Here is a 23,496-nt window from a genome sequence, read left to right as displayed (position 1 = left end):
AAAATCAACAGACCAAGACTAGTCAGAAATGGACACAAAATCACTGACCCACAGCCAAAAGAGACATACTCTGTTCAGGAGTTGGAAGATTCAGTATTAAGATGTCAATTCTCCCCTAAGTTGATCTGTAGATTGAATAAAGTCCCAATAAAAATTCCAGAAACTAGAAATTGGCAAAGATTGATTATAGTTATTTTTAAAATAAAAAATTTGAGCAGATAACACATTCACAAGGTACAAACATCCAACAGCATGAAAGGGGAGATAGAGAAGAGTCGGCTCCCTCCCGCCCCTGTCCCTGACCTAGTTCCCACTAACCTTCCCCCAAACAAAGCCATGGTGGTTGTCATTCTTATTTTAATTTGTTCTCATTAGTTATACAGGACAGTAGAATGCATTTTGACACATTGTACACAAATGGAGTACAACTTCTCATTCCTCTGGCTGTACATGATGCAGTAGTATAATCATACATGTATATAGGTTAATACTGTCCATCTCATTCCACTGCCCTTCCCCTCTCCACCCCCTCTTCCCCTCCCCTCACTCCCATCTGCACAATCCAGAGTTCCTTCATTCTCCCCTACCCAACCCCCCACCTGCATTATGGATTAGCATCTGCTTAACAGAGAAAACATTTGGCCTTTGGTAAAGTTGTCATTTTCTTTTCATCCTTTGGAAGATGTTTATAACATTACACCAATTCACATTTCCACTAATAATGTTTGACAGTTCATATTTATAGATCCATTATCTCTGTGGATCATCAAACTTTTGAACTTTGAAAGGCAAAACAAATGACATCTCAATGTGATTTTAATTGAGCATCTTTCTACTTGCTTTTTTTTCTTCCATTAATTTTTGTTCATAGCATTTGCCAATTTTTCTATTACATTACTGGTCTTCTTTTTCTCTGTTTACAGGCCTTCTTTTTTATATTGGAAACATAATTTGTTGTGTGTGTAAACTGAATTGCATTATTTTCTAGTTTTTAATTTGTCTTTGAATTTGTTTACAGTGTTTTTTGCCAGGTGGAATTATTTTGGTAATTAAATTTATTAATCTTTTTATTTATGGTATTATATTTTGAAGAAGTTTTCTCATTCCAAGGTTATATAATAATTTCCCCATGCTTTTCTGTATTACTTTTATGTTTGTTACCTTTCTATATGCCTTTAATTTATCTAGATTCTTTTCCTGGTATGTCATGTGAAGTTTATAATCAATGAATTTTTTTTTCTGTTTCTCCAGATGGCTACCAATTAATTGTCCAACACCCTTACTGTATAGTAAGTTACATATTTTTGTCACTGATTTGAGAGTTATTCATTCATTGAGTTTACTGAGTACCTATTACATGCTACTACATCCTAGGTGCTTGAACAAAAGAAAACAAAACAAAAAGTTTACATTTTTGGAAGGGGATTCAGACAATAAAAAATAAACACAACAAATTGTTGAGAGCCACAGCCAAAGGGGCCCCAGCAAACTTCCAGCTGCCAGCAAACTTCCAGCTGCTGGCTGATGATTGGCTCACAGCGGCCCCAGCAACATCTAGCTGATTGGCTCCTCGGCCCCAGCAACATCTAGCTGATTGGCTCCTCTGCGGTGATGCTCATTGGACTGTTTCCCTGCCCTTTCAGACCACGGAGCTGCTCATTGGGGGACTTTTTTGGCTCCGCCCACGTGACCCAGCCAATCGGCCTCAAGAGCAGGAGGATTGTGGGAGGTGGAGAGAAGCTTGTGTGGGAGAGAGAGGCTTGGGGAAAGCCGGTGGTGGCAGTTGAGGCTCTGAGGGTTTTTCCTGAGAGACTATTTTGTTTGTCGTGTGTGGTTCTAAAAATAAAGTTAGTTTCTTTTGACAAGTGGCTCCTGATTGTGCCCAGCCAGACTGCGGCATTTGGTGGCTCGCACGGGGAGCGACTGAGGGTAAGTGAAACTGCTCGCCCCTGAGGGCAGGGCGAGAGGATGGGTAGCCATTTTAAGATTCCTCTTTTATTTTGCTTCACTTTTGTTTTAAGTTGCCTGTCCCTGGAGATGAGTGAGACGGAAGAAAAACCGCTCACATCTGAGGAAAAACTATTTACGTCTGAGGAACAGATAGGGAGAAAGGACGGATGCACATGTCAGGAGGATAGAAAGGCTATAATGACTTTTTGTGGTTCCCTTTTTATTTCATTCTGTCTCGGTTTTGTTTGGCGTCATCTTGTTGGGTTGTATTATAGTAGAAATATGGGATCAGAAATTAGTAAAAAACAAACTGAAAGAGTGTTAAGTAAATTGTTAGAGGAAGGAGGCATCCCAGTAAAATCAAGAGCAGTCAGGGCATACGTTGATACAATACAAAAATGTAGCCCATGGCTTTTTAAGGAGGAGTTGTTAAATATATCACAATGGAACCATCATGGTGAAGATTTAAAAAGAGTAGAAAAGAAAAGCCCAGGGACTCTGCCAGTTGGCACATTGCCATTGTGGACATTCGTATCTTGTTTGCTTAGTCCAAAGCCTTCAGTTCAGACAATGGTAGAGGAAGGAGAAGACATAATGATTCAAGTAAAAGAGAAGGTCTCTCAAGTTAGTCAGACAGAGGAAAAGATTCAAGTAAAAGAGAAGGCCTCTCAAGCTAGTCAGACAGAGAAAGAAAGTGTAAAACAGAAAAAGCCATCAGGGGGAAAGTTACAACAGGAGACTGCTACTAACACCTTTCTATCACCAGAGGGTGTAAGTGTCCAACCAACAGCACCACCTCTACAGGAGACTGCTACTAACACCTTTCTATCACCAGAGGGTGTAAGTGTCCAACCAACAGCGCCACCTCCATATGCTGGGAGGCCCCCAACCCCCGCAGTTGATAGTTGGGATCCTGAGACAAGGTCTCAAATATTAACATGCCCTGTATTTGAGGCAGGAGGGCAGCGATTTTACCAAGTTTTAAATTTCAAAACAGTGAAGCAGCTAAAAGAGGCTGTAACAACCTATGGTCCTCAAGCACCCTTCACTGTAAGCTTGGTCGAATCCATTAACAACTTGAACATGACGCCAGCAGACTGGGCTAATATGTGTAAAGCTGTGCTAAATGGAGGACAATACCTGTTATGGAAGGTTGCCAATGAGGAATTTTGCAAGGAGACGGCTAGGCGAAATGCAGCAGCTGGTTATCCTCAGAGAAATCTAGATATGTTGTTAGGAAAGGGACCTTATGAGGATCAGCAGCAACAAATTGCATATGATCCTGGTGTATACGCACAAATTGCTGCAGATGCAATTAAGGCATGGAAGACTGTACAAGGACATGGAGGTTTACAAGGTCAATTATCTAAGGTAATACAAGGAGCTAATGAACCTTATGCTGAATTTGTAGATAGGCTTATTCAAACAGCTACCAGAGTTTTTGGGAATACAGAACAAGCAATGCCATTACTAAAACACCTGGCTTATGAGCAAGCAAATCGTTGGTGCAGAGATATCATTAGACCATGGAAAAATGAAGATTTAAACACATATATTAAATTATGTAGAGACATTAATGAACAAGAGCAAGTCGTGGCAGCTGCAGTAAAACAGGCTTTAGATGCCAGAGACATTAATGAACAAGGGCAAATTGTGGCAGCTGCAGTAAAACAGGCTTTAGATGCCAGGCCAAGAACATGCTACAATTGTGAACAAACAGGACATTTTAAAAGGAATTGCCCCATTGGAGGAGGGTTTAACAAAACTAGGTATCAAAGGAGTAGAATACCAGGTATTTGCCCACGATGCCGTAGAGGGAGACATTGGGCTAATGAATGCCGTTCTCAAACCACCATAGAGGGTACTCCATTATCAAAAAACGAACAAGGACCAGGTGTTTATCCACGATATCGTGGAGAAAGGCATTGGGCTCCATTGCCAAAAAATGGACAGGGGGGCCCAATGCTCCGGGGCCCAAAACCACAAATATACGGAGCACTGGAGGAACCCAGCAACCCCATCAGGGTAGTGCCCAGGACACATTGTCCATCAGATCCCTCATCAGACAAACCAGAGGGAGTGCAGGGTTGGACATCTGCGCCTCCGCCAGAGCAGTACTAACTCCAGAGATGGGAGTTCATATCATTCCCACAGGGGTGAAAGGACCTCTTCCCAAAGGAACAGTAGGCTTATTATTGGGACGCAGCTCTTCTACTCTAAAAGGACTTATGATAAGTCCTGGGGTAATTGATCCCGATTATGAAGGTGAAATAAAAATTATAGCCAGTTCTCCAAAGGGTATATCAGTAATTTCACCAGGAGATAGAATAGCACAGTTACTAATAATACCCAGCCTACATGATAAATTTTCCAGTCGTACTGTAGAAAGAGGTTCCAAGGGATTAGGCTCCACAGGTGTAGATTGGGCTATGCTTTCTTTAAATTTAGATTCTCGCCCCATGCTAAAACTAAATATTCAAGGACATGAATTTAATGGGCTACTGGATACAGGTGCAGACCTTAGCATCATCTCTCGTCAAGAATGGCCAAAACATTGGCCATTACAACAAGCCACTCAAACGCTTCGAGGCCTAGGAGTGGCGACAAATCCCCATAGAAGTGCAATGGTATTAGATTGGAAGGATCCTGAAGGATGTGAAGGAACTATACAGCCATATGTATTGGATCATCTTCCCGTAAATTTATGGGGACGAGATGTCCTAGATCAATTAGGTTTGACATTAACAAATAACATCAACCAAAATGCACCCACTATTATGACTAGACAAGGTTTTAGGAAAGGAAAAAGATTAGAAAAACAAGAACAAGGTATAGCAGCACCAATACAAATAGATCAAGGAACAGACAGACATGGGTTGGATTTTCAGAAAGGGCCACTGAGACAATAAAAATTACTTGGAAATCAGAAAGACCAGTATGGGTTCCTCAGTGGCCCCTGACTAAAGAAAAGATACAAGCAGCCCATGACCTGGTCAAACAACAATTAGCAGAAGGACATATACAACCTTCTGTATCTCCCCATAATACTCCCATTTTTGTCATCAAAAAGAAATCTGGTAAATGGAGATTATTGCAAGATTTAAGAGCCATTAATAATGAGATGGTTATTATGGGACCTGCTCAATCAGGGATTCCTCAGTTGTCTGCTTTGCCAAAAACCTGGTATGTTTTAGTTATAGATATTAAAGATTGTTTTTTTTCAATTCCAATTCATCCTGAGGATAGTCCACGTTTTGCATTTACTATCCCTGCACTGAATCACGAAGGTCCTGATCAGAGATATGAATGGAAAGTACTCCCTCAAGGGATGGCTAACAGCCCAACTATGTGTCAAATTTATGTTAACAAAGTAATCCAGCCACTTAGAAATCAAAATCCTGAACTACAAATATTTCACTATATGGATGATGTATTATTAGCACACAAAGATAAAAACACATTGCTAGAATGTTATGCCACACTTACAAACTTATTAAAAAATTATAATCTAGAGATAGCAATAGATAAAGTACAATTAAATTTTCCAATTAATTATTTAGGAGTTCTATTATCCTCAACCATGGTCCGTCCACCAAAAATTCAAATACGAGTAGATCAACTCAAATCACTTAATGACTTTCAAAAGTTATTAGGAGACATAAATTGGATAAGGCCTTATTTAGGTATACCAACAGGAGAGTTGGGACCTTTATTTGATATCCTAAAAGGTCCATCAGATCCAAATTCACCCCGAATGTTAACGCCTGAAGCAAGAAAGGCATTAAAAATCATTGAAACATATATGGAAAATATGCATTTGGATAGAATTGATATAAGTTTGCCTTTATTATTTATTGTACTACCAACAAAAAATATTCCTACAGGAGTATTTTGGCAAAAAGGTCCATTATTATGGATACATTTATCTTATTCTCCTAACACTATTCTTACTAGGTATCCTGAGGCTGTAGGACAATTAATACTCAAAGGAATAAAAGCAGCAAAGGGAGTGTTTGGAATTTCTCCCAATAAAATTATTACTCCATATACTATGAATCAAATTGATGAGTTAGCTAATGAGTTAAATACTTGGGCAATAATCATGTGAAAATCTAATGTTTCATTTGATAACCACTTACCATCTAATCCTTTATTGTCTTTTTGGTCATTGCATCCTGTAATTTTTCCAAAAATGACAAGAAAAACACCTATCATGAATGCTCCAAATATATTCACTGATGGGTCAAATAATGGTACAGCAGCAGTAGTTACCCCTGATCAAACTTTTACATTTTTAGTACCCAAACAATCCGCTCAAAAGGTAGAGCTTAATGCAGTTTTACAAGCTTTTGTGATGTTTAAAGATTCTGTATTTAATTTATTTTCTGATAGTCAGTATGTAGTTAATGCTATAGTATCTCTTGAAGATGCTGGTAGGATTTCCCCTTCTTCTACTGTTTTCTCTTTGCTTTCCACTATACAAAGTCTAATCTGGGACAGAAAAGATCCATTCTTTATAGGACATATCAGGGCACATACAGGATTGCCTGGAGCCCTTAGTTTGGGCAATGATTTAGCAGATAAAACTACACATGACATACATATTTTCTCTACACTAGAAGAAGCTATAAATTTTCATAAAAAGTTCCATGTCAATGCTAATACTTTACAAAAGCACTTTAAAATAACTAAGGAACAAGCTAGACAAATAATAAAACAATGTCAAAATTGTGTGACCTTTTTACCACAAGTTAATCTTGGAGTCAATCCTAGAGGATTGATACCTAACCATATTTGGCAGATGGACGTCACACACTTGCCAGAATTTGGAAAATTAAAATATTTGCATGTTACAGTTGATACTTCTTCTGGATTTTTGATGGGCTCCCTTCATGCCGGAGAAAAAACTAAAGATGTTATAGCTCATTGCTTACAAAATTTTGCCACTGTGGGTGTTCCAAAACAGTTAAAAACAGATAATGCCCCTGGTTATACTTCTACCTCTTTTAAACAATTTTGCTCAACATTTCGCATTACTCATATAACAGGAATCCCATACAATCCACAGGGACAAGGCATAGTTGAAAGAGCTCATCAAACTATTAAAATTTACTTATTAAAGCAAAAAGAAGGAATTGGGAAGGGGTATATATTCCCCAAAGATAAACTTAAAATAACCCTTTTTACTCTAAACTTTTTAAATTTGGATTCATCAGGACTTAGTGCTGCGGAAAGGCATATGTGTCCAAAAAATGTACATAAGCCCAAGGTACTTTGGAAGGATATTCTAACAGGACAATGGAAAGGTCCTGACCCAGTAATTGTCTGGAGTCGGGGGTCTGTTTGTGTGTTTCCACAGGGAGAACAGCAGCCGATTTGGATTCCAGAGAGATTAACCAAGGTCCTGACCCAGTGATTGTCTGGAGTCGGGGGTCTGTTTATGTGTTTCCACAGGGAGAACAGCAGCCGATTTGGATTCCAGAAAGATTAACTAAAGCGATTTCTACAGACCAAAAAGAAGATGATTTGGCTCAAATCCATAACAACTGATATCCAAAACTCCAGTTTGGCTATTCTTACATCTGCAACAGAACCAGGATGCTTTTTTCAATATCTATTTTATTATTGCCCTTTGCCATATCATGAAGTTCTATTTTGTTTTTTGAGCTCATACAGACCTAGGTTAATGTTTTGCTGATCAGTTCTATTTTTTGACTATAGAGTTTTTAAACATTGCAATGGAGATTTCACCTGTAAAAAGTTATAAGGCCTTTACTATAATGTTATGTGTTGTATGTATTATATTATGTGTGCACACTTGTGTTTTGTGTTATATGTTTGAATGTACGTATGTCCATATATCATATATGATGAGCGCTCATGATAAAATAGATCCAAATATTTTTTTTTCACGTGATTTATATGGTTTAATTTAAATTGGGTAAACAACTGTTGAGGATTGTTTTAATATGTAAACAAAAAAGAAGGTTAACAGATCTGTTTGTTTACTTTTACCTTTCCTTTTCATTATATTTAATAATTCTCTTAAAGATAATGTAAATTGTTAAGAAAATTGTTTTCTTTTAGTGCCTTCTGTAGTGTTACATAATTTTTTCTTTAGCCATTATTGCCAGAATTCCTATCTTCATCCCAGTGCCGGTGAAGACAATGTAAATTGTTAAGAAAATTGTTTTCTTTTAGTGCCTTCTGGAATGTTACATAATTTTTTCTTTAGCCATTATTGCCAGAATTCCTATCTTCATCCCAGTGCTGGTGAAGTGAAAGATAAAACCAATCTACAGCTTCTACAATAGGCATCACTGAACTGCTTGCAGAACTTGCCTGGACACATTGTGAGCTCACCTGTATGCATTGTGAACTATCTGTTGGTACAGCGAATTGTGGTAGTGCTGGAGTATTTTTGCTGATGATGTCACCGGTGGTACAATTTTTCAAAGGAGCCCTCAATTGGCTTAATGTCATGGCATTTTGCATCCTCCTCTACTAGTGATGGTCTAAAATTTGGGGGCCAACAGAGGTGAGGCAAAGAACCTCACCCCCCCACAGGTGCAAAGGCCTATCCACAAGTATGGCTGTATGCTGGACCGGTAGTCAGTGACGGGTATGATCCAATTGCAGTGGTACCAACCTAAGACAGGAGGCTGACGCCTAGAGGTCAGTTCATCCGATGACGGGTAAGGACCATATGTTGAATTGGACTGCCTAACAGGCACGGTCCCTAAGCCACATGCTTGTTGTTTAAACAGAGAGGGGGAGATGTTGAGAGCCACAGCCAAAGGGGCCCCAGCAAACTTCCAGCTGCCAGCAAACTTCCAGCTGCTGGCTGATGATTGGCTCACAGCGGCCCCAGCAACATCTAGCTGATTGGCTCCTCGGCCCCAGCAACATCTAGCTGATTGGCTCCTCTGCGGTGATGCTCATTGGACTGTTTCCCTGCCCTTTCAGACCACGGAGCTGCTCATTGGGGGACTTTTTTGGCTCCGCCCACGTGACCCAGCCAATCGGCCTCAAGAGCAGGAGGATTGTGGGAGGTGGAGAGAAGCTTGTGTGGGAGAGAGAGGCTTGGGGAAAGCCGGTGGTGGCAGTTGAGGCTCTGAGGGTTTTTCCTGAGAGACTATTTTGTTTGTCGTGTGTGGTTCTAAAAATAAAGTTAGTTTCTTTTGACAAGTGGCTCCTGATTGTGCCCAGCCAGACTGCGGCAACAAATAATTATGTAGAAGTTAGGAAATGAAATATGGGTAAAAAGTGGGGGATTGGAGAAGCAGAATAAGGGGGACCAGAAAGGTTGGTGGAGGATGGAATGAGCAGATTGTGGTTTAAATCTCACTGAGAGGGCTGGGACTGTAGCTCAGTGGTAGAGTGCATGCCTTGCATGTGTGAGGTACTGGGTTCAATCCTCAGCACCACATAAAAAATAAATAAAGATTTTTTTATTTTTAAATCTCACTGAGATTTAAGAGAACAATGTCACCTTCATCATAATCAAAAGTCCTATTATTGGCCCAATTTCACAATTACATATTCCATTGATCTGTCCATTTATAGTATAGTACCATACCATTTTAAATATTAAGGATTTATAGTATTTCCTAATCTGATCAGGTTAGTTTGAAGGAAATAATTCCTTCCTCCTTCCCTCCCTCCTTTCCTTTGCTGGGGTTTGAATTCAAGGTCTCTGGTATGGTAAGCAAGTGCTCTACCACTGCCTATTCCTGCCCCACCCCCTCAGCCCTGAATGGGATATTTCTAACACAGAGAATTTGAAAGATAAGTTTGAATAGTAAGACACTTCATATTTGGCAAGTTTTTAAAAAAATTTCAGTAAGACAAGCAATTGTTTGCAATTGGTTCCTTGTCTCTGCCTGGATAAAATTCACAGCAGAGAAAAGACTTTCATAATAACAGCTCAAGGAAAGTTAGTCCTAGGGCTAGGGATATAATTAAGTTGGTAGACTGGTTGCCTTGCATGCACAAGGCTCTGGTTTCAATCCCCAGCATGGCAAAAAAAAAAAAAAGTTAGTCATAAAATAAATTACTAACGCTAGATCATAAAAGAAGCACTCAGAGCCAGGCACAGTGGTGCATGCCTGTAATCTCAGAGACAGGAGGCTCAGACAGGAGTATCACAAGTTTGAAGCTAGCCTCAGCAACTTAACAAGGCCCTCAGCAACACAGTAAGACCCTGTCTCAACATAAAAAATAAAAAGGGCTGGGTATGTAGCTCAGTGGTTCAATCCCCAGTACCAAAAAAGAAGACTCTAACTATAATTGTCAAATGTGAAGATGATACAAAGTTAGTACAATTGGGTGCAGCTGATCTGAATCGGAATCCTCATTTTCAACATTGGGACTTTCCCAGATTTCTACAATTTCCAAATACACTATCAATTTCATCATTGTTTTTGAAATCAGAAAAATTTAACATGAATAAAATTATTTCTGGGGCTTTTGCTTGGTGGTGGAGTGCTTGCCTAGTACGTGTGAGGTACTGGGTTGGATCTTCAGCACCACATAAAAATAAATAAAGGCAATGTGTCCATCTATAGCTAAATTTTTTTTTTAATTATTTAAGAATAGTTTTTATCTTGCCAGTGGTGCACACCTGTAATCCCAGTATCTTGGGAGGCTGATGCAGGATTATTGCAAGTTCAAGGCCGGCCTAGCACTTTAGCAAAATTAAAAGGGATGGGGATGTAGCTTGGTGGGAGATGTGCCTGGGTTAAATGCCCAGTACCAAATAAAACAAAGAAAAACAATATCTAGGGGCTGAGGATGTGGCTCAAGAGGTAGCGCGCTCGCCAGGCATGCTTGCGGCCCGGGTTCGATCCTCAGCACCACATACAAACAAAGATGTTGTGTCCGCCGAAAACTAAAAAATAAATATTAAAAAATTCTCTCTCTCTCTCTCAAAAAGAAAAACAATATCTATATCTTGAAATGCTATAAAAGTGGTGTTTATTATTAAAAACCTATATATGGAAATATTTAAGGTTAAAAAGGAAATGAATAACATTTAGATTCACATCTAACCAATAGAATCTAAGTTCACAGTGTGCATTAGTACATCATATCACATGAATATCTTGTATAATAGGAAAACATAGCTATTGATTTATCATTTGCAGATTTACCCCACAATACCATACCCATTCAAAAAAGAACTTCAGTATTTCCATTTCTACAGTAGTAAAAGCCCAAATGGGAATACAGTTGGTTAAAAAAAAAAAAAAAAAAAAAATCAATCCTTTCTCCCTTTTCTTTTAAGATTATAATTGGTATACTGAAATGAACCTGCAAAAATTGATAATTTTTAGATTAACTTATTTGTCAACTTTGTCAAGTTCTTATAACTATTGAGACCCCAGAAACACTGTTTCAGGATGCTGTTAGATCTATCAATCTCTAGACAATACTACTTTAGGAAGATTTTTGGGTCACTTCTTATCTCTCCCTAATGCACATTTATGTGTGTGTACAGGCAGACTTTTGAGAGTCCTATCCTGTGACAGTTTAGTTTTCCCCTCCCCCAATTCTACACTTTATAACTGTTTTGGCAATGATCTATTCATTGTTTCACTGCAGAGTTTTGTACAATAAAGGACTGTACAACATGTACCCTTTGATAATACCCACAGCTATCTCTGTGGTAACAAAATCTTTGTAAGTGATCTGAAAAGGAAAAGACAACTGTGGTGGTCAGTCTCCCAGAGGGCCCCAATGATGTCACCTCCTGTTACTCCAACTTTTGGTTGTCACTAAGATCTCACTCACAGGGTTGGTGACTGAAAAACTAAGCAGAAGTGGTAGGATGTTTCTTCTGAAATTAGGTAATAAAAAGCACTGAAGCTTCCATTTGGTTTCCTCTCTCTTTCTCGCTCCTTTTTCATCATTCACCCTGGAGGAAACCATCTGGCATGTTTTGAGTAGCCCTACAGAGAAGCCCACATAGTGAAGAACTAAGGCCTATCAAGAGCCACATGAATGGCCTTAGAAAGGAAACTTTTAGGGGCCAATGAGATTTCAGATGACAGTCATCCTGACCAACAGCACCACTACAATGTCAAGAGAGATGCTGAGTTGGAACCACCCAGCTAAGCCACTCCCAGATTCCTGACCTTCTGCAACTGTATAAGAAAACAATTGTTTGAAGTTGCTAAGCTTAGGGATAATTTGTTACACAGTAACAGAAAACTGAAATATTAACCGAAACAAATGGAATTAACCAAAAAGGAGGAGGAAAAGAAAAGCCCTAAAGAAAAGGGAAAACTTTACATAAAAAGGGAGAGGGACTCTAATTTCTTCTTGGTTACTGGATAATAATTTAGTTTTCCTCTGAAACACTTTTAGCATATTTCTGAAGGTAATGTCTTATCTTCTCTGCATTCTTCCATCTGATTATTAATCTCTTTTACCTCTGGGCACCTAAAACCTAAAAATTTAACACAGTATTAATTTATTTAACATTATATTTTGCTAATAAGTTATAGGAAGGTATGTTCTTCAGGGTAGGATTTTTCACACTACATAAAATGAAAACTACCTTTAATCAATTATTTAGTTCTGCATTTACAGTGTTAAATAAAAGGAAAAAGTCCAAATTGCACTCATACTAGTACAGCAATATATGAATGTTCCACGTGTATGGAAAAAGTCTAGAAGGAAACAATAAAAAAATAGTATCCAAGTGATGAGTTATGAGTTATAATTTGGCAAACTTTTTACTATATAAAGTACATCAAGTGTATATGCATTATTAATAGCTGATGGGCAAAGCAGCACACATTCTTAAGTTATATCTGTTTAGAATTTTAATTTGTTTACAATAAAACTGATTGGTTGATTGATTGTAATACAGGGGCTTGAACCCAGGGGTGCTTTACCACTGAGCTATCTTCCTCAGCCCTTTTAATTTTTTATTTTGAGACCAAATGTTCTCAGTGTTCACTAGATGGCACTAGACAAAGTCTCAAAATAAAGTTGCCCAGGCTGGCAACTTGGGCAACTTGCAATCCTCCTGCCTCAGCTTCCAGAGTTGCTAGGATTACAGCTTATATGCCACCTCACCTGGTTTAGGGTTTATTTATTTTTTAGAATTCCACACATTCCCACATAAGAATTACCTCGAGAGTGAAAAAGTTCATTATTATTAATATGCTTTGCTATAATGCATTTTAAAGAGTCCTAGAAAAAGAAGAAAATATGATGTAGAAAATAGAGCTTCATACTGAGAATCTACCACCAATTAGCTCAGTAAAACTATTTGATTCACTTGGTGTCTTCTTTTCCCCAACAGTAAAATGGGAAGATTGGGTTAGTCCTACACTGTCTAATACAGTATCCACATTTCTGTGACTACTGAGCACTTGAAATGAGGATAGTCCAAATGGAGATGTATTGGAGGAGTAAAATGCCCATCATCACAATACACACTTAGTACACTAAAAAATAATTTAAACTATCTCATTAATGACTTTTTTAATGTAGGATATTTTTTTACCTTTGTTTATTTTTTGTGGTGCTGGGAATCGAACTCAGTGCCTCACACATGCTAGGCAAGTGCTCTACCACTGAGCCACAACCCTGGCCCCCATTAATGACTTTTTGCATTTACTATATGTTGAAATGATAATATGTTGAACATATTAGGTTAAGTGTTAAAAATATATTTTCCTGTTTCTTTTTGCTAATATGGCCACTACAAAATTTAAAATTATACATGTGGTTTTCATTGTATTTTTATTGAATGACACTGGGCTCGATCATATCTTCCAGCCCTTTATATTCTCCTCTCTAAAACAAATCAAGAAAGCATCTGCAGCATGTATGTTTGAAGTAATCCCTTCTTCCTTAGTGTCCATTAGATGGCACTAGAGTTCCGACCTCTACCTAATAATTTAGAAATTTAAAATTTGTATTTGCACCTTCCTAAAATGTGCTCTGCATAGTCTCATCTGCTTGGCTTTGCTCACATTATTCCCTCTACTGGAAAACTCTTTACTCACCTTGGGCAGCAGGCCCACAAGCCTACCCATTTTAAAAATTTCAGGGGAGGCTAAAGCAGGAGGATGGTGAGTTCAAAGCTAGCCTCAGCAACTAAACAAGGTGCTAAGCAACTCAGTGAGACCCTGTCTCTAAATAAAATACAAAATAGAGCTGGGGATGTGGCTCAGTGGTCAATTTGCCTGAGTTCTATCCCCAATATCAAAAAATAAATAAAAAATTTAAAAAAAAATTCAGCTCCTCTATGGGGCTGAGGTTGTGACTCAGCGGTACAGCAACTCGCCTAGCACATGTGAGGCTCTGGGTTCAATCCTCAGCACCACATAAAAATAAAAATAAGGGTATTGTGTCCAACTACAACTAAAAAAACAATTTAAAAAATTTCAGCTCCTCTAAGAAGCCCTTCCTTAACATCCTACTGTTGCCTGCAAATGACTTTATTGTACCCTTCTGTATGTGTGTGTGTGTGTGTGTATATATATATATATATATATAATTTATTTATTTTACAGAACTATGTACATCTTTTTACCTGAATTTCGCTCTACTATCTTTTTTAGAGGGTTAACTGGGGATTGAACCAAGACCTTACACATGCTAGACAAGTAGTCTACCATTGAGCTACATCCCTAGCTCTTTTTTGTATTTTATTTAGAGAAAGGGTCCCACTGAGTTGCTTAGCACCTCGCTTTTTGCTGAGGCTAACTTTGAACTCACAATCCTCCTGCCTCAGGCTTCCGAGTCACTGGGATTACAGGCATGTGCCACTGTGCCAAGCCCCTTTTTATTTTTTTGAGACAGGGTTTCACTAAGTTGCTAAGGTTGATCTTAGGACCCTCCTGCCTCAGCATCCCACGATGTTTAGATGACAGGAATGTGCCACAGTGTCAGTACCCTCTACTCCCTTGTGTACATTATCTGAGGAAATAGTGGTGGGGGTCTTAATTAAAGCCTGACATCTGAAATGTTCTATAAGCAATTTATCAGCACAGAGAGGCAAAGTTATACCTCAGCAACAAATCCCAAAATCTCAGTAACTTAACACAGCAAAGTAATTGTATTCATCAGGGATCCACTGAGGGTGTATTTTATTTTTTTAAATTTTTTAGTTGTAGTTGAACACAATACCTTTATTTTATTTATTTTTACGTGGTGCTGAGGATTGAACCAAGAGCCTTGCACGTGCTAGGTGAGCACTCTACCGCTGAGCCACAACCCCAGTCCCCCCATTGAGGGTTCTTTTCTGTGGCATCTCCACTCTAGGACCTACCCTAATGGAGCAGTTCCAGATGGAACAATTCCAGTCACTGAGGCAAAGGAAGACGGCCTTGCAGGTTTGGGAATCAGCTCTTAAAATGTTTTAACCTAGAATTGATATAGTCACTTCCACTCACAATTCACTGTCAGGAATTAATTACATGGCCCCATCCAACCAGAAAGGGGTCAAAAAGTACAATCTACCTAGTGCTTAGAATGTATGGGAGACGTATTTAAATACCAAAGACTACCACTAAGGATTGTTGTTGATAATCATGCAGCTCACTCTCTCCTCCTGCAGGTGGCATATACTCACTACCCTTCCCCCAAAGAAAACAATCCAAGACGGGTTAAATAATTGGCTATAATAATATTAGATTCAAATATAACAATCTCTGGGTGATGCACAAAAGTTTCTCCACCAGTTTCAGATGAGGCTTGAGGTAGAGATCTATAACTAAAAAGACAAGCTATGTGCCCCCCATATTTAATTGCACAGTAATGGAATAATGACAGACTAAAGCAGTAAAGGAGGAAGAGGAAGAATGGGAGGCACCACAATGTAGTGATGATGATATCCCACTAGGCAGATGTGGCAGGACCTCTTGCCCTGGGGGAAGGGGATAGCCTTGCTTAGGCTCCAATTTCACCTCTTAGGAGGGGATTCTTAGGTAGCCTCAGCAACTAAACCAGGTTCTAAGCAACTCAGTGAGACCCTGTCTCTAAATAAAATACAAAATAGAGCTGTTTATATTTTTCTGTTTTAAGCCATTGAGACTTTAGTGTTCTTGCTACAGCATAACCTAACCTAATGTGTCCTTGACTGACTCAGAAACTGGAATCTAGAGAGGGGTATTGATATTTAAAAAATAAAACAGGCGTGGTGGCACATGCCTGTATACTAGGTACTCAAGAGGTTGAAACAGAACCACCACAAATTCGGGGCAGCCTCAGGAACTTGATGAAACTCTATCTCATAATTAAAAAGGAGCCAAGCATGGTGGTGTATTTTGTAATCCCAGTGGCTCCAGAGGCTGAGGCAGGAAGATCACAAGTTCAAAGCCAGCCTCAGCAAAAGCTAGGAGCTAAGCAACTCAATGAGATCCTGTCTCTAAATAAAATACAAAATAGGGCTGGGGATGTGGCTCAGTGGTTGAATGCCCCTGAGTTCAATCCCTGGTACCCTCAAAATTAAAAAGGGCTAGGGGACAGAGCTCAGTGGTAGACAGCTTGCCTAGCATGCATGAGGCCCTGAGTTCAACTCCCAGAGTCACAAAAAACAAAATGAAACAAAAAACCGTAACATGTATGATATTAACTTACACAGAGGGCAGCAGAGATCTTGCTGGAGGCTGGAAGGATGACAAACACTGTTATGTAGTAGGAAAATATGTGGTAGAATTGTAGCCTACAGTGACTTTATCTAGCAAGCTTGTAGATCTAGGAGAGAGAGAATTTTAGCAACATGAATATGGGTTACTATTTGTTGTCATTGACAACAAACTATTAAAATAGCTATTTGTCAGCAGGTGTAAAGCATCAGACTACTGGCCAGGAGCAGCGGTGAACACCTATAATCCCAGCAATTTGGGAGGCTAAGGCAGGAGGATCACAAGTTCAAGAGCACCCTAGGCGACTTGGTGAGACCTTGTCTCAATAAAAGGAGTTTGGGATACAGCTTAATGGTAGAGTTACAGTGTGTTCCAATACCAAAAAAAAAAAAAAATCTAGAAAAGGGCAGGTATTAGCACATGAAACTGCCCTAAAATCAGAGATAAAAGGCCAACTACATTTTTTATAGTACTATACTAACAAAATACAAGTCACATAAATCTAGCCAACCTCTTAGGGACTAGTCTACTAGTCCCATACTGACTACCATAGTGTGATAAATAAAACTGATGCCTAAACCACTAGTTTCTCAGGTAGTGGCATTTAAATTTAAGAAACTCAGGGGCTGGGGCTGTAGCTCACTGGTAGAATGCTTGCCTAGCATGCATGAGGCGCTGGGTTTATTCTCAGCACTACATAAAAATAAACAAGTAAAATAAAGGTATTGTGTTCATCCACAACTAGAAAAAGAAAAATACTCGGGAAGAGAAACTGGTTTAACAGAGGACATCATGCTCCATTCTTTTCTTTGGTAAAATTAAATTAATAAAATAATGCATACACCCAGATGGGAGTGTAAACAGGTATATTACCAAAAGCAGAGTGAATAAATGTATACTTATACATGCGACAGGATGTGGAGGAGTGATGATGGATATAAGAGACCAAAAACAATCACCTGTGAGATGCAGATACCACCTGATCAGAATAAAGCAGTCATTTTCGTAGAGAAGACATTGAAGAACATAGAAGGAAAAAAAGTCTCCTGGACTGGTAATTCTCTTTCCCCCAGAGACTAAAGTTGAGAGGCCTGGAAGAGGGATCTTTTTTTTTTTTTTTTTTTTTAGAAATAGAGGCTGAGCATGGTGGCACATTCCTATAATCCTAGCAACTTGGGAGACTGAGGCAGGAGGATCAAAAGTTTGAAGCCAGATTCAGTATCTTAGTGAGACACTGCCTCAAAATAAAAAATAAAATGGGCTGAGGATATAGCTCAATAGTATAGTTTTTGCCTAGCACAGGCAAAGCCCTGGGTTCAATCCCCAGCAGCACAAAAAAAGGAAAAAGGGAATGGAAGGGAATGAAAAAGGACTGTGGTTGTCCCTCTGTATCTTTAGGGGTTGGTTCCAGGACTGCCCCTGCCCCATTTAGAGCTTAAGTCTGTTTTATTTAATGGTACAGTATTTGCATATAACCTCTGCACATTCTCCCATGTAATTTAAATCATCTTTTGATGACTTACAATGCCATATACCATGTAGTTATCCTATATTGTTTAGGAATGACAAATCTGTTAAATGTTCAGTACAGACTTTTTGGCAGTAGTAGGGACTGAATCCAGGGGTGTTCTCCCTTAGAGCTACATCTTCAGCCCTTTTTATTTATTTCTGAGACAGGGTCCACATTGCCCAAGCTAACCTCAAACTTGCAATCCTCCTGCCTCAGCTTGCCAAGGAACTAAGATTACAGGAGCTTACCACTGTGCCTGGTTCAGAAGCAATTTTTTAATTAAAAATACTTTCAGGGGCTAAGATGCAGCTTAATGGTAGTTCAATTCCTAGTACTGAAAACAAAACAAAACAAAAATCTTAATCTACACTTGGCTGAATCCATGGATATAGAATTTTATTAGTCTGATATAGTCAACTGTTGAGAGCCACAGCGGAAAGGGGCCCCAGCAAACTTCCAGCCGCCAGCAAACTTCTAGCTGCCAACTGATTGGCTCCTCTGCAGTGATGCTCATTGGGCTGTTTCCCGGCCCTTTCAGACCATGGAGCTGCTCATTGGGGGACTTTTTTGGCTCCGCCCACACGACCCAGCCAATCAGCCTCAAGAGCAGGAGGAGTCGGGGAGGTGGAGAGGCTTGTGGGAAGCAGGTGGTGGCAGTTGGGCTCAGGGTTTTTCCTGAGGAGTTGTGTGGTGTGGTGTGTTCTAAAAATAAAGTTCATTTCTTTTGACAAGTGGCTCCTGAATTGTGCCCAGCCAGACTGCAGCAGTCAACTGTAATAGTCGAAGCATAGGCTCTAATAACTGGTTGTTATATGGGCAGTAAACTGCCCACACCCCCAAATTCAGAAGTTTATGATTAAACAAAAGTGCTTTAAGCATTTTCCTGTTCTGAAGTTTTAAGATGTTAATCCTTAGACTAGGAATTAAAACTCTTCCCTATCACTAATTTCAAGGTCAGAAGTCAAAATAACACAGTGGAAATACTTTTTCAACTTTATTGCATCAAAAAATTCATTTAAACCACATAGTGGCCAAAATGCCCACATTCTAAGCAGGCTTTGTCATCCCACTGCCCTCTTCAGACCAACATACACAAACACATGCACTCTATGTTGGAGAAAGAACTTACAAAAATATAGGACAATGAGAATTAAACAGTGGATATTCTATCATCTCCTTCCTTGTAGCCAATGCACACACCTTAATAGTTACCCAGAAACAGAGGCGCTCTCAGGAAGAAAAAACTGACCACCAAATAAACTGACCACAAGACATTCATGTCCAAAGAAACCTTTGGCAGATGTTTAGGATGCTGGATTGAAAACACCACCATCTCCCAACAGCTGAAAGTGCAGCACAAGTCCACATCTCAGATGTGTCAAGATCCACACAGTGAAGGACAGCAAAGCATACAGCCGATCCTGGGGAGAAGGGCAAGTTCACTCCATCCCGTAGCCATAGGCAACCCATGCACATCTGTGCATTAAACAGGCTCCCCCCACCCCCCAGGGCAAGGAGCATATCCAAACAGGTCTGTCTGTGCCTAGTAACAGTTCTCTGGAAACACTGGTGGTGTGAGCTTGCCTGCTAGTAAATGGGAAACTTGCCTGGCATTGCTGAGGTCTATGTTCCAAGGTATGGCTGATGCAGAGGATGGTTTTACTGCACCCCTCTGGATTGATGGTCTGGTAGGCCCTTGGGGGACTCTGTGTTGGTTAGTTGACCTCTGGTGTTCCATGTACTCCCTGGCAATGGGCTCTCCACTAAGGCCCCCAAAGTCTCCATCAGTCTAACAAAGACGGACAGTAGGGTCAACACCACACCTAGCAGGTAAAGGATCAACATATTCTTCATGGCTGAAAGTACCCCACTCCTTTGCAGAGCAGTAGTGCTGCCTTCTACTTCTGGATGGTCTCTGGATCCTGAGGAAAGAAAGGAAGGGGTTAATCTTCAGCCTTTGGAGATCTACATGCATCATGCCCCAACACTTCTGTCCTCCCAGGAGTAAATGAGAGGCTTGGCCAGCCAGGGAGTCAGTGGCCAACAGTTTTCCCACAACAAAATCTCCAAGTACATAAATTTGCACTGCAAACTCCACTACTGTAGAGCCTCACTTGCTTCTCTAATTGAAGAGTACTACTTAAAACTTCTACTTCTCTTTAAGACTGTTCTTGGCAGGTACAATGCACAGACCCTATGCTACAGTGCAGCTACCTGTAGCAGAGGTAGAGCCTTCTTGCAGGGGAAAGGGGGAAATATAAGAACATACCCTAGACAAGGCAACTTACCAAGAAGTCTCTCCCATTTTACTGTTAGATTCCAGTTAATCATAAATTTTTTGAAAGTTAAAATAACCTTAAGAGTCAAATCTATCAGTTCATTTACTCAAGAAATATACCCTGAATACTTAAGAGTGTAAGGCACCCCAGAAGGTACTAGGGCCACAAGATAACCCCACAGACTCAAACCATGCCCTCACTGGACAGTTAGTTACGACACAACAAGCTACACGCTAGGATAGGAAAAATATGCTGAGGGTGCTTTTGGGGGGCGTGACAGGGACGCCTAATCCAAACACCAGCAAGCAAGGGGTGGGCTACCGGAATCCCAGTCCATTTTAGAGGAAAACGGGTTGGGGCGGCTGACTGGTAGAGACAAGAAGCCAAAGCTCCTGGCGGCCCAGCCCCAGTCCACGAGGCGGCCAGCCCAGCACGCAGCTCGGAGGATGGGGGCGGGGAGCCGGGAAAGCCACTCACCTCGAGGGGGAAGGCCGGGAGTGGCCCGCAAACGGTCACAGCAGGTCGCACAGGAATCGGAAGGCAAGTCCTTCGACCGGCAGCAGCTCGAGCGTCCCACGGACTAAGGTCTAGGAAAGCAAAAGCCCAACTCCACGCGATACCAACAGTCAGCCTGCCCGGCCCCGCCTCTTATATCCGCAGCCCCGCCCCTCCGAGAGGCTGACGCACGCGCGATGGCGTCCGCACGCTCAGGCCTGCACGCACGTCCGCCCGCGGCCCCGCCCCCGCGCGAAGCGGTCTGGTGTTGGAGGCTGCCTGGGTGGTTAAGGGCAGACGTGTTCTTAAAAGTGTGTGGCGAATGGTTCCAAATCATTGCCGCCCGAGTGGGACTTGTCGAGTGCATTACCTCCCGTTGCCTTCGCCTGTCCTAAACTTCGGAAGGAGTCAGAAGACACATTAATGCATGCCACCTCCCGCGGAAAGCACACCTCAGATGACCCCTGAAGGCTCCGCCGTGGCGGAGGGGTTCTTGGGGTTTTTTTGTTTGTTTTGTTGGTTGGTTGGGTTTTTTTAGTTGTAGATGGACACATACCTTTATTTTGTTTATTTATTTTTGTGTTTGGTGCAGGGGATTGAACCCAGTGCCTCACACTTGCTAGGCAATGTGAGGATGGCCTTAGGCCAGACCCTAAGCTACTCCATTTTAAAAACTTCAGTTTGAAACCTGCTGTCTCATGAGGCAACCTAATGGAGCCCTCCAGTATGGCCCCCCAGGCACAAACAAGTCACTTCCACCCACCCTGATAAACTCAAAAGGTGAAGCTTTGGTAGCTGATAAGGATTGAAAAAGGAGGGGCGTTCAAAAGCCCCCAAATTTAGTATAAATAATAGAGCAAATGACAGATATCAGCCAGCCAATACAGATGCACCCAAGCTGGAGAGCCTGATGATGAGGACCTGGACTGACATCCCATCACTTGTCTTTGTTTGCCTGATTCTCTGTGTGATCCTCACTGCTCTCAAACTCTATAGCCGCATCTTGACCCTGGTGAGAACCACAACTTTTCCCTATGACCCTCTCCTCAGCCATCAGCTCCATCCCAGGAGAAGCCTACCTTGCTTGGTTCCTGAGCTGATCACCTCCATCTGAGTGAGTGTGCATCTGCTGGACTTAAAGCCTAAGCCCTAAGACTTTTGATCTGACGATTGAACTTAGCACACAGAGGAAATGTCTGTCATTAGCCTGTCATGATTAAGTGTGTTTGCAGTGCTTAGAATTAATCTAGAATTGTTTGCTGTGATTTGATTATATCTGTTGCAGTGCCTAGCATTAAGGATTATCGTTTTCTTGACTAAGAACCTATAGAGTTAAATTGTATTGAGTGATTTGAGTGAATAAAGTATTGAAAAGGGCAGAAGCGCGTGGACATTCTGTATTTCTCCCCCTGGACTGCATAAGTCGCACCTTTTGCCCATCACAACAGCCAACCACTCTACCACAGAGCCACAACCCCAGACGGTAGAGGGAGTTAACCAGAGACTTCCCCAAAGGAGGACTTGTCAGAGGGCGTCGGACCCCAATTCCACCCCTCCATTTCAGGGACTGAAGAGCGGCTTTTGTTTGAATTCTTAGAAGAACCAATTGAGATTCCGTCCTCCACCCTCCATTCCAGATCCTGAGATGAGTTTACCATGGATCTCTCTGGAATGGTGGCAGCCCTTTTGTATCATGTTAACTCACTTTTCATGAAAGTTTGTCATGTTGCTTAAGAGACTGGAGGTACTCCTGGCCCTGGTGTGGTATGGGCAAAACACTTTGTCGTCAGTGGCCTCAGTCTCATCTATTGTGGGGGCACTGGCTGCTGAGTGATTTTTTTCCATCGGTATTTTTCCAAACTTTTTTTATGGACACAATAGCTTTATTTAATTAATTAATTTATTTTTATGTGGCACTGAGGCTCACACGTGCTGGGCAAATGCTGTACCACTGAGCCACAGCCACAGCCCTAGCCCTCACCGGTATTTTTAATTTTTGATACAGGGTCTCACCAAATTGCTCAGGTTGCCATCAAATGTAAACCATCAGCGGATTAGCTGGAATTACAGGTGTGAGCCATGCTCTCGCCCCCTATATAATTGCTAAGGATACTTTTAACTTGATCTGAAGAGCTAAGGAGGTTGCAATTCAGTTTTATGCCCAGATTTGAGGACAGGGCTGCCTTACTAGGTTCCATCTGTCACCCCAACCAAAACAATACGATGTTCTGTTGTGAGAGAGCCAGAGAATATCTCAGAAAAAAAGAGTCCTGGGGAGACCATGAGAATGAAGAGGCCACTTGGAATGAACATCCACTCCATGGAAGGGAAGGCTGCGGGTAGCTTCAGGGTCTTTATCCTGGGAAGGAGGAGACAGCAGGGTCAAAGCTCATGGAGGAGGGCTGACTCAAGTAAGGATGCAATGAATTTTTGTGCCCAAACCAAGTGCCCTGGCTGGGCTGAGAGAACCCGGGAACTCCCCCAACTTGGCTAGCTCTGCCCAATAGGCGCTGAACTGATGGGAAGGGAGAAGCCAAATCCCTGCCTCAACCTTTCCCCTACTTTTCATAATGTTTATGGTGTGTGAGGAAGATAGGGTGGGGAGGCTGGAAAAGGAGAAAGTTGGGGATGAAGACGTGCTGACAGACAGGCA

General features: G+C 41.0%; 1 protein-coding gene across 2 annotated transcripts; it reads right to left on the bottom strand.

Annotated features, from left to right (window-relative positions):
• Positions 1-19,050: 19,050 nt before the first annotated feature.
• On the bottom strand, positions 19,051-20,996 carry Hilpda (hypoxia inducible lipid droplet associated). 2 transcript variants are annotated; one of them, XR_006846763.2, is made up of 3 exons: positions 20,826-20,996; positions 19,677-19,991; positions 19,051-19,490 (listed from the first exon to the last, which is right to left on the bottom strand). XR_006846763.2 is itself a non-coding variant. In XM_046422480.2 (2 exons), exon 2 carries the CDS (start codon positions 19,921-19,923, stop codon positions 19,729-19,731), a length of 195 nt encoding a protein of 64 aa, XP_046278436.1. In that variant the 5' UTR covers positions 19,924-19,991; positions 20,826-20,996; the 3' UTR covers positions 19,051-19,728. The 2 variants fall into 2 exon arrangements, 1 of the variants encoding a protein (XP_046278436.1); XM_046422480.2 differs by having other exon boundaries at positions 19,051-19,991.
• Between the last annotated feature and the right edge of the window lie 2,500 nt (positions 20,997-23,496).

This window comes from Marmota monax, unplaced genomic scaffold (assembly GCF_021218885.2).
Source record: "Marmota monax isolate L192 unplaced genomic scaffold, Marmota_monax_Labrador192_F-V1.1 WCK01_AAM20220418_F8-fsc00027, whole genome shotgun sequence".
Classification (NCBI taxonomy): domain Eukaryota; kingdom Metazoa; phylum Chordata; class Mammalia; order Rodentia; family Sciuridae; genus Marmota; species Marmota monax.
This window is presented reverse-complemented; position numbering and strand designations above follow the sequence as displayed.

Excerpts from the sequence above, each read along its gene's own strand:
- Hilpda (XM_046422480.2), bottom strand. The coding sequence starts at position 19,923 with ATGAAGAATATGTTGATCCTTTACCTGCTAGGTGTGGTGTTGACCCTA.